Source organism: Lottia gigantea (assembly GCF_000327385.1).
Source record: "Lottia gigantea unplaced genomic scaffold LOTGIsca_64, whole genome shotgun sequence".
NCBI lineage: Eukaryota > Metazoa > Mollusca > Gastropoda > Lottiidae > Lottia > Lottia gigantea.
Window position 1 is genome coordinate 1,519,842 of NW_008710179.1, and position 13,079 is coordinate 1,532,920.

The 13,079-nt window shown below is 34.7% G+C and overlaps 4 protein-coding genes across 4 annotated transcripts; 2 read left to right on the forward strand and 2 right to left on the reverse strand.

Moving 5' to 3' along the window:
- Positions 1-354: 354 nt before the first annotated feature.
- Positions 355-2,652, reverse strand: LOTGIDRAFT_129117 (hypothetical protein; the record flags this gene model as incomplete). Its single annotated transcript, XM_009064738.1, has 5 exons — positions 355-629; positions 1,020-1,220; positions 1,512-1,575; positions 2,082-2,225; positions 2,485-2,652. The coding sequence occupies 5 exons, from the start codon at positions 2,650-2,652 to the stop codon at positions 355-357; spliced, it is 852 nt and encodes a 283-aa protein (XP_009062986.1).
- A 1,971-nt stretch (positions 2,653-4,623) lies between these two features.
- On the forward strand, positions 4,624-5,615 carry LOTGIDRAFT_129401 (hypothetical protein; the record flags this gene model as incomplete). Its single annotated transcript, XM_009064739.1, has 2 exons — positions 4,624-4,699; positions 4,987-5,615. The coding sequence occupies 2 exons, from the start codon at positions 4,624-4,626 to the stop codon at positions 5,613-5,615; spliced, it is 705 nt and encodes a 234-aa protein (XP_009062987.1).
- Positions 5,616-6,332: 717 nt separating this feature from the next.
- LOTGIDRAFT_167270 (hypothetical protein) lies at positions 6,333-8,008 on the reverse strand (the record flags this gene model as incomplete). The annotated part of the gene is made up of 2 exons (XM_009064740.1): positions 6,333-6,890; positions 7,784-8,008. 2 exons carry the CDS (start codon positions 8,006-8,008, stop codon positions 6,333-6,335), a joined length of 783 nt encoding a protein of 260 aa, XP_009062988.1.
- Positions 8,009-12,113: 4,105 nt separating this feature from the next.
- LOTGIDRAFT_77021 (hypothetical protein) lies at positions 12,114-12,332 on the forward strand (the record flags this gene model as incomplete). Its single annotated transcript, XM_009064607.1, has 1 exon — positions 12,114-12,332. A coding segment is annotated over one exon (219 nt), but the record flags the coding sequence as incomplete, so codon positions are not given.
- Positions 12,333-13,079: the final 747 nt, after the last annotated feature.

Here is a 13,079-nt window from a genome sequence, read left to right on the forward strand (position 1 = left end):
ACACCTTCCCATTTCGTTCTTTCCCTAGATGTCCCCTTTCCTATTTTGGGTCTCTCAATCCACACCCTTTTTCCAAATTTGCTCCTCTTCCTGTAGGCCCCTATTTCCGATTGGCCCCTTATGTGTTAGCCTCTTTCCTTATAATTCATATGGTTTGGAGATCAATGTGGGGAAACTTTGCCTTTACATATCTTATCCACATAGCATATGAGCAAAGTAGGAAAACTTGAAAAGCATGTACTATGGTATTGAAGATTATCAATTGATATCAAAGAAAATTAAGCTCATTTAAAAATCTACATTTATTTGCGTTATAAAATTTATAATTTATCAAACATTTTTTGGATCCAACATTTATGCATTTAAAATCCCTTCATTTTTCTTCTTCTTTGAATAGGCTTTGATAGTTTTACCTCCCCCGCTTGCTTGCCTAATTTTGTTGTAATTAAAACAGAAAAAGAACAAGAGGTTGTCATATTCATTCGAATAAATTGGATTGATACATAGTCCATGATAGTCCGTGAGAAAATAATAAATAGCCTCTATAGTGGAAAGATATTCATCTGGATTACCATCTTGTGTTCTCCAAAATTTGGTTTTTCGTAGTTTTATTTCTACTCTATTAATATCTGAAAATATAATTCAAATGTCATCTGAGAAACAAGCATATTTCCTTTTGGATAGTTATGGTGTGATGCTTTTCTATCTAAAAATCATCATGAAGCTTAAAATCAACGTTTCAAAAAGTATCACTGATGATTGAGCAAAATATAGCTACTTGTTTGTAGTTGAAAGTATTTCTTTTAGTCATGATTAACAACACCCACAGAAGAAATCAACATCACACTTTTTTGAACAGAGATATTTGTACAATGTTTTCCAAATCAGTGTGTTTTTGTTTCAATTAAGATCGTGGGTTTCTCACTACTTAAACGATCTGCTAGCTAGTTGGACATAATAGTATAAAACATACTATGGTAAGGACCAAGTACTATGGAGGCTAATGAAAATGTCAATACCTTTCAATCTTTCATCATTGGCAATAGTGGGAGTTTGATTCCATGTAGAGTCTATAAACACAACTTTATCAAACCATGGAGTCACTTTACAGATTGTTTTACTAGCTTCACTGTTACTTTTAATAGTTCCACTGTTACCTTTACTAGTTTCACTGCTACGTTTACTAGTTTCACAGTTATGCTTACTAGTTTCACTGTTACCTTTACTAGTTTCACTGCTACGTTTACTAGTTTCACAGTTACGCTTACTAGATTCACTGTTACTGTTACTAGTATCACTATGAGTTATTTCACATTTACATGAAGTTTCACAATTGAATGCAGTTTCATGATTACGTTTGGCACCTATCTTTGGATTCTCTTCACCAATTTTACAAAAAGTTTGACCCATTAACCTATTGTCATCTTTTGCTCTATCGGTATCCCGATCTTTCTTTTCAAGATCTGGTAGCTGCTTTCCATCTTCCAGATCTGTTTCTTCTATTGATGTACATTTCTTTAATCCTAAAACATCCTCTAAATCACAAGATTTGGGACCAGGAAAAATTAAAATGGTCTGAAAAGAGAAATTAAGTAAAAGAAATAGATTCATAAAAATATTTCAATTACCAACCAAAAGAGCACTTATTTATTTTAATGTCATTCACTTACCATTTTTAGACGCTTATTTGGGGCTTGAATAAATGTAAACAGTCTTCAGAGGCACTAAACTGTTTGAAAATCATATAATCTCTAATATACCTCAAGAATTTCCATTTGTATTTCGATCTTCACAGATTTTCTCTTTGCCTGATCTTTGTATGGCTTTAAGCCAAAGTCAATGATCTTCCAAAATTCAACGTGAGAATAAAAGCCTAGACATGACAGTCAACAAATTTATGATGAAAATCGATTGGATAGCTTAAATTTAGCCATGAAGGGCAGCCATGACTGCCATGTTAATATGCTAAACTTAAGCTTCATTTTAATTTAGCTAGTGTCATTAGATTTGTTTATATCATACACGGTATAGACTCTTGAAAGATTCCCAAGGATGTAATTTCTTTCTATACTTTTAATGACAATTACCTTAGAAGGATCGTAAGTTGGTATACAAGGGTAGTCGTATATAGTAACGTCATCAGATGCTAATATAGCAGCGTGTGGAGATGTACTTTTACCATCAACCTCACTTGGGTGTTTTATTACATCAATTTTCACTGGAAGCTGGCAAAACATAATTATTCATGACAAAGAATTCATGGGACAGAAGAAAAAAGATAGGAAAATATTTTGTAGCAGACAGAGACTTAAAATAATACATGTTCTTCAAATGCAGTTGAACAAAAGGCTACAAAAATGAAACAAGGCATTGGTAGAATAATCACCATGCCACATTTATTCCTATGGCTATGGAGGCCAGCACAACAGGCTTATACAAGACAGTGCTACTGATGGGCCACCATACTGCACAAAATTCACTTACTTTCACTTTAGGGATTCTGTCGGCAATAAAATCGTTGACTGGTTTATAACAAGTATAGCAGTAATATTTTCTTGATCTGTTGCATTTAGAACAGCGTTCTCTCTTCTCGGTCGAATTCAAGAAAGAAAAATCGTCGATTTTCAGTTCTGGAAAAGGGTTGTCTTCCATGATTAGTCTAATAGTATCACGTTTGTTTGGTCATCATCCACGTTTAGCTTTGAAGATATAAACTTTGGAAACAGATTATGCTAATCAGACACGAAAGAAATGTTAGTTATGTTTATGCAAATGTATAATGCTTTAAACATGTTTAAAGGGTTTTTGTTTTATTTTTTAAATCTTTTATTTAAAAAATTCATAATTTATAATTTGTTAAAAGTTGTAAAGAACACAACATATCGAAGAGTGTAGAGATTAGTTCGGTTCCTGCTGAGTTACAACAAAATTCACAAATTTAGTGTAGCCATCGACCTACATTTTCCTGACGCTTGTTTCGAACTCTGTATGTAAAATTCGAAATAGGTTCAGGTGTGTCATCTCCAAACAATTTACAAGAATTTAGGTGAAATCATGACTTCAAGGTAATTTTTATCTCTCTTTTGTAATATTAATTAGATGCGAGAATGTGATAAGTATGATATTGTGTATTTATTGAGAAAAAGCCCATTTTCGCACATATCCTTCGGCCAGGTATATTTTCTAGAGTTATCTCCCTTTACACAGTTTCAACAAGTTGAACAATTAATCCGAAAGGTTCTAAAAAAGCATTTGAAATAAGGAAATCCTTAATAACTCTAATTCCACGACGGTGACCTTATGGGTATTAATTATGTACATATGTCTATATGTTTATTTGTCTGTCATTTCGTCTATTTTCTCTCATCTTTTTATTTTGTTTGATCCTCATTGTTCTTTAATATTTATGTTTATCTATTCATGTATTTATTTTTTTAGGCTATAGCAAGTGATTTGCTCTGCCAGTAATAGTTCAATTTAGATTGAAAAATATGAATAAATGTCCCAGGCATCTAGCTGTTTCTATCAATAGTCGACCCTCTCTATAATAGTATATAATAGAAAATAGAAGACGGTGGCCAACGCTTGTCACGACCATCTCCGCTTCAGACAATTTTCTACCATTGACCGTAATGAAAAAAAATCCCTACCTTATATGAATCGTTTCATTGAATATTTTCCCTTAATAAAAGTAGCAATTGATAGCACTAATTATAATTTTGGGTCAGTATAACTGGCTAATGAATTATTACAATTCACAATTCTGTACCAAGTGGTATACCTTGGACCTAGATTTAATCAGATTTAAAGAAAAGAGCAATATAAATGTATATCTATTTCAAGAAAGTTGTGATTTGATTCCCATAACTTTAACGCTTTAACACTTATGTTTCTTTAAACACTACAGCGCTGTCTATATGAAATCAAGTATTTTTTTTATCTAGATCATGGCCACAGCCAAAATCGGAAACCCCCAGAATATCAGTGAAAAACTATATGGAACGACAGCTAACTGATCTACACTACACTTCTTCTGACTTTAATCTCTGGGACAAAACACAAAGTTTCATTTTGGCTACAGTCATTATCATTGGTCTACCATTTTTACACATAGGTAAGCAATGTTTGATCAAAATTTAAGTTCTGTTTAGGCCCATAACAACGAGAATATTAACATTTATATTAAATCTACCGATGTGAAGGTTGATGAAATCTGCAGTGGTTCAACTACCACATGGACTGGCTGAATCAAGTTAACGGGACAACATCCCTAAGGGCTCCCTCTTCCTCCAAAATTAAATGTACATATTCTACAATTAATGTGTACAATTATAATCAATCTTTCATACTCACATTGACAGGCATTAAATTGACTTATAGAGGGATATCAGAATGCAGGAGAGCGTATGTTAAAAAAAAACTTTGGGGGGGGGGGGGGGATCCGGGCCCCGACCCACTTTAGTCCTAATCTCATCTAGTCGAAAATATTTAGACGACGATATCCCTTTAAATTTTACCAAAGTTACAGTACAATTCAACTGTTGCTCTTTTGGTTTTCATTAATATCAATATTATTCAGAATGATTAAATTTGTGGTGTTATTTTGTAGGTGTATTTTATTTGATGATATGGGTACCAGATAAAGCACCCATAGACAGACAGAGTTGTACTTGTTCATGTTTTGATACTGTTTTCAGAGGTAAGGTATTATCATACATAGAACAATTCTATATTTCTCTTTTGATCAGTTAAACACTGTTCTTAGGTTTACATACATATTGTATGGCGTAGGTTGAAATATGATTAAGCAGACGTATAGTCGACAACGTTCAAATTCGGGCAAATTTCAATCTGTCGTCCTTTGAAGCCCCGAAAAGACCAATCAATAATATAAGCAGTAATGCCAAAGGATCAACTTTACGACATCGCCATATTCAGGTTTGATAAGAGGAAGGAATAACCCCAATCTACCTTACTTTCTTGCAGGTCGCTATGAGAATCCAGGACCAGTGAGTTACAAACATCTTTATTTCAACGCCACGAAGGAGACGTTTAAAATCTGGGTGTTTACAGTGATATTTATTTTAATGTGTTATGAAAGTGTGAAGTACCTCTATAAACTATTTCGATGTGGCAACGTGAGGAAGTCGATGTTTGTTCTATATTTAGCAAATATCTATCCGCATTATTATGCATGGTGGTCATTTTTAAACTATTTTAACGAAGGAATGTACCAATTTCACGCTAACCAATATTACTTCACAATAACCGAGATTATCGCAAGTGTAGTCGTTCTGAACTTATGCAATGCCGCTAATAACATTGCCTCGTGGAAAATGTTATTGATTATTACCATTAACTCTATGCATATAATGGTCAGTGCGGCCAACCAGTTTATTGTGCATGTCATTCATGGACGAGGTCAGAGATTTCAGAACGCCAGAAACATTGCTCTGATGATTCCAGACATTTTGCATGTTCTAATACCGATATTTTTGCTGTATCGTTATGCCCGACAAAACAAATTGGGGATGACAGATTTATTTTATAAAGAAGAACTTCTCATTTGCTTCATAGCTGTTACATTTGGCACGCTTGTTGGGAACCTTCTGTAAAAACAGGAAAAGAGTAACATTCCACTTTTTTTTTATCTTGTTCATGTTAGTAATAAAAATGATAAATGTTTGTCCATGTTGTTTTATGCTGTTAATACTAATTGCAGGAGAACCTATTTTTTTTTTTGGCACAGCAGTTATATTTATTTAATAAGAGTCTTAAAGGGATTGTAAAGAAAATTAATATCAGACATCTGTGGTTCCTGTAATTCCACAAAAACTAAGCGTTTGATGACGTCACTAATCGCAAAATATGCTGTGACGTAACAAAATGCTTAGTTTAGTGGAATTAGTCTGATCGAAAATTGGAATGGTGCAAAATGATGCTGTCAGTGTCTCCGATTCACATACACAATTTAGAAATCTTCTTTACAATCCTTTTAAGATTGGGCGTAGGTCAACTCACAATTCAAAGCAACTCATCGGGTCAGAGTGGGCTAGAGTGAACCTCTCGTAACGAGAAATTGACAAACTACTGGATGGTCGCAGATAGTTGTTTGCGAATGAATGTGTATGAATACGTAGTTACCCCCTCCCCTCCATGTGCTCAGTAAATATAAACAATCATATTGATTGGTGTCAAAAGATATAATTTTATTCATGCTAATACTCATTCACTCTATAATATAAATTCTTTCTTTTTTTTTCTTTTTTCTTGTTTGTTAAATAATGAGCTTCATTGCTTCAATTTTAAGATTTCTATAGGCCGAATATCCTTTACCATCCCGTGGGATTAAATTTGAGAGGTTTCCTTTTCAGTTTATATGCACTACGAAGAAAGGCGAGCCGTCTATTCCCATTACTGTTTGGCACTCTCTTAAACAAAGATGGCATCCCGAACAGTTCGTTATCGCCACTATCAAAACGATTGTTTAACAAATTCCCCATCTCCGAGTTCCATTCAGGTAGCCCGGATATGCTTCTCTTACGTCTCCTTCTCCAGCCGGTCGGATTGAATTTTGGTCTCTTGAGAATCCATGCTGGCTGTTTGTCATTTTTAGAAGAATTTTCCAGAACTGTCAATTTCTCAGAATTACCACGGTTTTTATGTGTTAAGATCTTTCTCACGAGTTCCATCACATTATCTCTATCTGTATCAGCTTTTATGTCAAGAATACCTCGAGGGCAATCCTTGTCCAACTCCGGGGAACACTGTGTGCTTGGGGCATTGTTATTATCGATATTTTGGACTGTGGTGGCTAATACCAACGTGGAACTGATCATCGACAGACATCCTACACTGAACATCCAATGCAGAATCATTCCGATTCCAACCTGAAACAAGAATTATTGTATATTGTAGGATAGTCGACTACGATCACTCTCAAAGAGACTCATGAAAATCGAAAAGTGACGAGTCAACCAAATATCCTTTAAACTAGCAATACTGATAATACAATCTTTAAACCTTCTTTTAAAATTTGCCCATTTATATACACAAATTTCATAAAACTGTGCTATCTATTGCGTTCAAAAGCAAATCATGAAATACCTTGTCATGTGCAATAACTATGGGAATTATGACAACTGTAAATTGTCCCTTGCTTAAAAAAAATGTTCAATCGTCAAAGTTGGGGTACACTATTCGACAGCTCTGACGAAGCATCGAAAGTCTGAGAGGTCCCTCCCCATCCCCAGGAACATTTTTTAAAAAAATATGGTTTTAATGCACTCAAGGTTGATTTGACGAATGTTCAAGAAGGCTGTCGTTAGACACTTACTTTAGTTACTATATATAAAATAAAAAAAAATAAAAAAATACCCGGAACGAAAGTTTGTCTAATCATAACGCTTTATAGCCTTTGACAATTTCGAGAAAAATTTGTCAATACACTGCGCATTTATTTAGCAATTTCAGAAACCTAAACCAAAAACTGTTGAAACCTAGTATGGGGTGCCATAACTATCTTGCAATATTCCAAATAAAAACCGAAGGTTGGAATTTGGGAATTTTTCTCCCAAAACACTATAACAGAGTTTGCTCGAATCAGGCATGTTCTTATTGTCAGAGAGAAAAAGCATTGTTTACTTTTGTCATGACATCGATGATAGAAAAAAACTAAAGAACAGAGTGGTGGAAGTTTACCATTTAAATCGGCTAGAAAATTTCTTGAATGCTAATAGGTTTATAATTGCTGCTTTTAATTCAATAATCAAAATGAGCTTACCGTTGATGTTACTCCGAATCTCTTCAAACTAGCAAAAATATCGAATACAGACTCACTTTCAAAATAAATGATTATAAAACCAGTATCACTCGCTTGCTCAGTTCCATCTGAACTTCTTAATGGCAAGGCCTCATATAATATGGAAGGCTCAGCCCACACAAGATGGCGGATGGAAGAAAAGGGCGGGAAATAAGATGTTTGTTTAGTTTCCCCTAATCCAGTCATTTGTGGACATAAAATGATAAAAGAATACTAGATAATTGGGTCTAAAGTCTGTATCGGCCAGTTTCAGGCACGATGCCAGTTTCCTATAAATTAATGGCGGTCTGCCAATCAACGGAGCAAACAATAAAGAGTCTTATCGGTACCAAGGAATCTAAAATCGAATCACGACGAGCTATTTAAGGGATTATTTCAGTTTGTTTAGAGTGATCTATGCTAATTTAAAATGGACTCATACATTGATCTTTCGACTTAAAACAATTGAGTGAACAAATATGGTTCCTCTAATCATTTTTCAACATTGATTAACCATAAATAAACCCCCCAGATTTCATAAGCGAATAGGCTGTTACTTCATACGACATAAGTCTCTTAGAGGTAGCACATTCTAATCAGTAGAACATTTTGTGTTTGCACAAAACCTTATTGTGTAACTGTACCATCTTCACAATGCTTATGCTATTACGAATTTCATGTTATCATCCTCACAATGCCAAGCTATTACGAATTTCGTCTTATACCTTGACCACAATAGTCCGTCTTTATTCTTTCCTGCATCTTGAAAATGCAGCAATCTGATTGGATTGTACGCGAGTCAGAGCTCTCGATAGAAAGTCTGTAAACAACAAACCACACAATGTACACCTTTACAAATTATAGAATAGCCCCACCCGTCTTTGCTTACGGTTCCCGACTTGATTTTAACACATCGTTCAGCGCAAAATGCACATGAACCTCCCTGGATATATAGGCTATCGACAAGACATGGCAATGACTACCATAAAATAAACAGTTTCAGTACAACGGTTTTAGGCCTATTTTTGTAACTTGATTTTGCAATTGTCTATAACTTTATTGTGATAAGTTATCGCCCTTGGACTATGGCGTCTATAAATGTCATGCCTACATACATAGAAAAAACAAAAAAAAAAAAAACAAGGGAAATTTACCTCCCCTGAAATTCAGTTGATTCTTTTACGCCAGGATGGTATTGCATGTTCTTATTGACAGCTTATATCATTTTCAACCAGTCCATCATTTCCAATTAATATGTTTTTAACTCAACATGGATCAATCTAGGCTATGCAAATTGCTATACACTGAAAACCTAAATCTTTCAAATTCTATCGTATTTTCAAAGTGTTTCAAACTATGAAGCAATTTTTTGTTGAAAAGAGGTCTTATTCACCTATAAATAAAAGGTAAAATATTATGATATTCGTGTTGATACTTTATGAACAATCGATATGTACAATGTACATTGGTGAAATTTGAGATATAGAAGGAGACTTATGTTGTCCTATCAATAACGACGAAATTGCAAGAAATTTTTACGCATTTTGACAAAGGTTCCTGATTATCTGAACTGATTTCAATTCGACAATATTTCTCTAGACGTAGGTGTCTTTTACTGTTTCCAGCTACCCTCCTAACATGGCTAAATTAAATCATAAATAAAATGAAAGAATTCAATCTAAATCTGCTTTATGTCTTATTGTCTTTAAAATACCCCCAAGTCACCATTGATCCCCTTCCTCCTTTCACAATACCGCTTCAAACACAAGAATCTTCTTTGAAATGACGACTGCTTTCATATGTAGTGTACATACCCGAGGCCCAAAGTCTGTATGTTTTTGACATTCATTCATTCAAACATCAAAGTCAGAAAAATAGTATTAATTTCATTCTTTGATTAATTGGGAATGTAGTTAAATTTGTTAAATTGACGTCATCCATTTAAAAGACCAATTGCCTGCAGGAGGTTCTATTCGGTTCGCTGTGCTTGTATAACCAATTGACAATCGATGAACTGTAGGCGAGTTACTGCCGCTGTTTTGGAAAACTAAGGTGGTTACCTTTGAAATTTTTGCCACTTAGAAAAATGGTCATAGTTGCGGCCCTGGGAATACCATTTCCAGTTTCTTGAAAATTTCTCGTCTTTAGTGTCATCGTAAACAGAAACCGATAACCATAAAATTACCTTTTCATATCCTAATATATCATATTATTATGCACTTGGCTCGTCTTGAAAATACTAGTTTTGTTTTTGATGGAAAAATAGTAAATCAAAAACGCAAGCTCACAACCAGTGGTATATTAGAAATATAAAACGAAGAATTACAATTCTGTTTTGCGTGCCGCCATTTCTTCTCTTTTGTGTGCCATACGATCTGCTATAGATTTCTTTTTTTCTAGTACTTCATCTTCTGAATGAAATAGTCATGAAACCATTATTTAAACGTATTTCATAAACAGAAGTATTTAAGTTATTTCTATTTCAAATATCTTTTGAAAGATGTCATTATCTTGGCTTTATTTCTTTGTCTCGACTGACAGGGGGTCCGATGTTCCATGTTTTGGAACCGACCAATATCTTTCCACCAGAAATGTAAAATATAATATAAGATTTGAAGTGTACCAACAATGTACCTCACTCTCGGCGAAATTTAGGGGGTGACGAAGGAATTCTCCACCCATGAAATCTCTGTTCCCCTATACTGTAAGGAACGTAGCTGCGCATACTATACTACAAAAATAACTTACGACTTGTTGGTTTAATATTAGCCGTCAAGCAAACAGCTTCAATACTTTCTATGTATTGTCCATTCGATTCTTCAAAACTTTTCCAGTAATTCTGACACAGCTTATCATAAGCAAGCCTAAGCTCATCTGTAAATAGCAAAACCAAATTACAGTTATATAGTTAAATTAAATAATTGTCATATTTCATATCTAAATAAAAATCACCGTAATACTATATAAAGAATAATGAAAATGCTAATACTAATATGAATAGAAAGTCGAGGTGTTCTAATGACTTACACAAATACCAGTTTGTCTCACATGTCCATAATTAATTCATAATTAGCTAAATTAACCGAGAATTCCAATGAGTGACCGATCAAGAAAGGTCAAAAACTCTTTTTTTCGTTTATCCAGACTGTACATACATAAAAATTTATGATTGATTAAACTCTTAATTACATGCAAAAAGAACGTAATGATATGATTAAGAATACACGATAACTCATTAGAAACACCAATTAATCAAATAGTTTGCTTAATTTGACATTAATTTAAGCTATCAAATCCACGTATACGAAAAAAAATATGGTCAGAAATATCTGTGTTTGAAAATAAAAAAGACGACTCGTCTTTTCTTGAGACTCTTTCATATAGAATATATGCTTTTCTAATGGTGTATATTGCGCAAGAAAACTAGGCCCAGTTCTCCGGTACTTTTCGATTCTTCGAAGGTTTACACTTTATCTCAATTTATAGTTGAGAAACATGCTGCGTTTGGCAACTAATGAAGAATAGTTTTGACAGTTATTGGCTGGTAGGATATCAATCAGAAGCTGAAATGGGTGGACAATCAACAAAATTAGACCAGAGAGAAATTTTTAGTGAATTTCGAATTTGTCTCTTTCAAATTCACAGTTATTTATATTGTACATGCCATATCTTAAGAAGGCGAGACAAAAAATAAGGCTTTGAGAAGGCCAAACCAAATCCTTGAGGTTCGTGCTCATTTACAGGTTTGTTTGACCGCGGAAAGGAAAGGGGGAAAATTTACACCTTATTGCATGACACTAAATTATTACCCCTAACTGCAATACGGAATTAGATCAAGATGCCATATACCTTGAGATTTCGAAATTAAGTCTTTTTCGTCCAAATCCATTTCCAGGCCGCATTTTATTTCTGGTATAACCAACAACATGCATAAAACCAATGAAGTAAGCTTTAACATTTTCGGTTTTTGGATACTGAAATTAGAAAAGGGAAATGGAAAAATAGACGTAGAAATCGTTGATCGTTTCGAATACTTACTTGCATGTGAAAATTTCACTTAACATTTCTGACAAAGCCCCCCTCCCGTTACATCTTACACAGGTAAGTACCCCCTCCTTGTTACATAACACTGGGTCATACCCCAACTCTTAACCACCCCACCCAACCCTCTATTTTAAAAATGATGTCAAAGCTGTAAAAGCGAGGCCCCTATCTAACATCAGTGATGTGATGTGTTTGATTGTGAATGAGCTGGAGTGACAAGATGATGAGTTGTCTGATCTACAAGCTCATAGGGTACATCTGTAATGCCTCTTCACGATGCAGGCTCTTCAGGTACATCTGTAATGCCTCTTCACGATGCAGGCTCTTCAGGTACATCTGTAATGCCTCTTCATGGTGCATTCTCTTCAGGTACATCTTTAATGCCTCTTCATGCTGCTTTCTCTTCCGGTACACATGTAATGCCTCTTCATGCTGCATTCTCTTCAGGTACACATGTAATGCCTCTTCATGCTGCATTCTCTTCAGGTACACATTAATGCCTCTTCATGGTGCATTCTCTTCCGGTACACCTGTAATGCCTCTTCATGCTACATACTCTTCAGGTACACCTGTAATGCCTCTTCACGCTGCAGACTCTTCAGGTACATCTGTAATGACTCTTCAAGAGCACTCTTTGTCGTGGGAGAGATAGATGAACAGTAATATAACTAGTCAGCACTCCACCACCTCATCCCCTGTAACACTTTGTAATGTATACCTAGACTCACTAAAATTCCAACAGCATGCTAGAAAACCAACAATTTGAAAAAAAAATGCCAAAAATTATGCTCCCATTTTTTATCTTAGAGGGTACTAGTCGCTGTTGTTTTTTTTTCTTAAATTTTTGCATCTAACGCGACAGTCAGATACTGTGAACCTTGTACACATAGAGAAGATTAACAACTGAACGCCGTAAATAGATTAACATTGCGAGGATGAATGATAATCATCATCAATATTATCAATTAGTGGGCATGCATATCTAATAAGATACAAATCAAGTTCTATATTGATGTTTAATGAAAATCAAAGACAATCCAGACTTTATATACCCACCAATTCTATAGTTGATTCGCTATGAATGAAATAGGCAGTCGCGATTTTATCTATGAAATACACACGAAAAGCACGTGCGCGTTGTAATTTCGTTGACCGTATCGGTATGTGTCGAGTGTCGAATGGCATAGTGTCCGATTTTGCTCTTGGACGATTTGTCATGATATTTGTAGTCTCA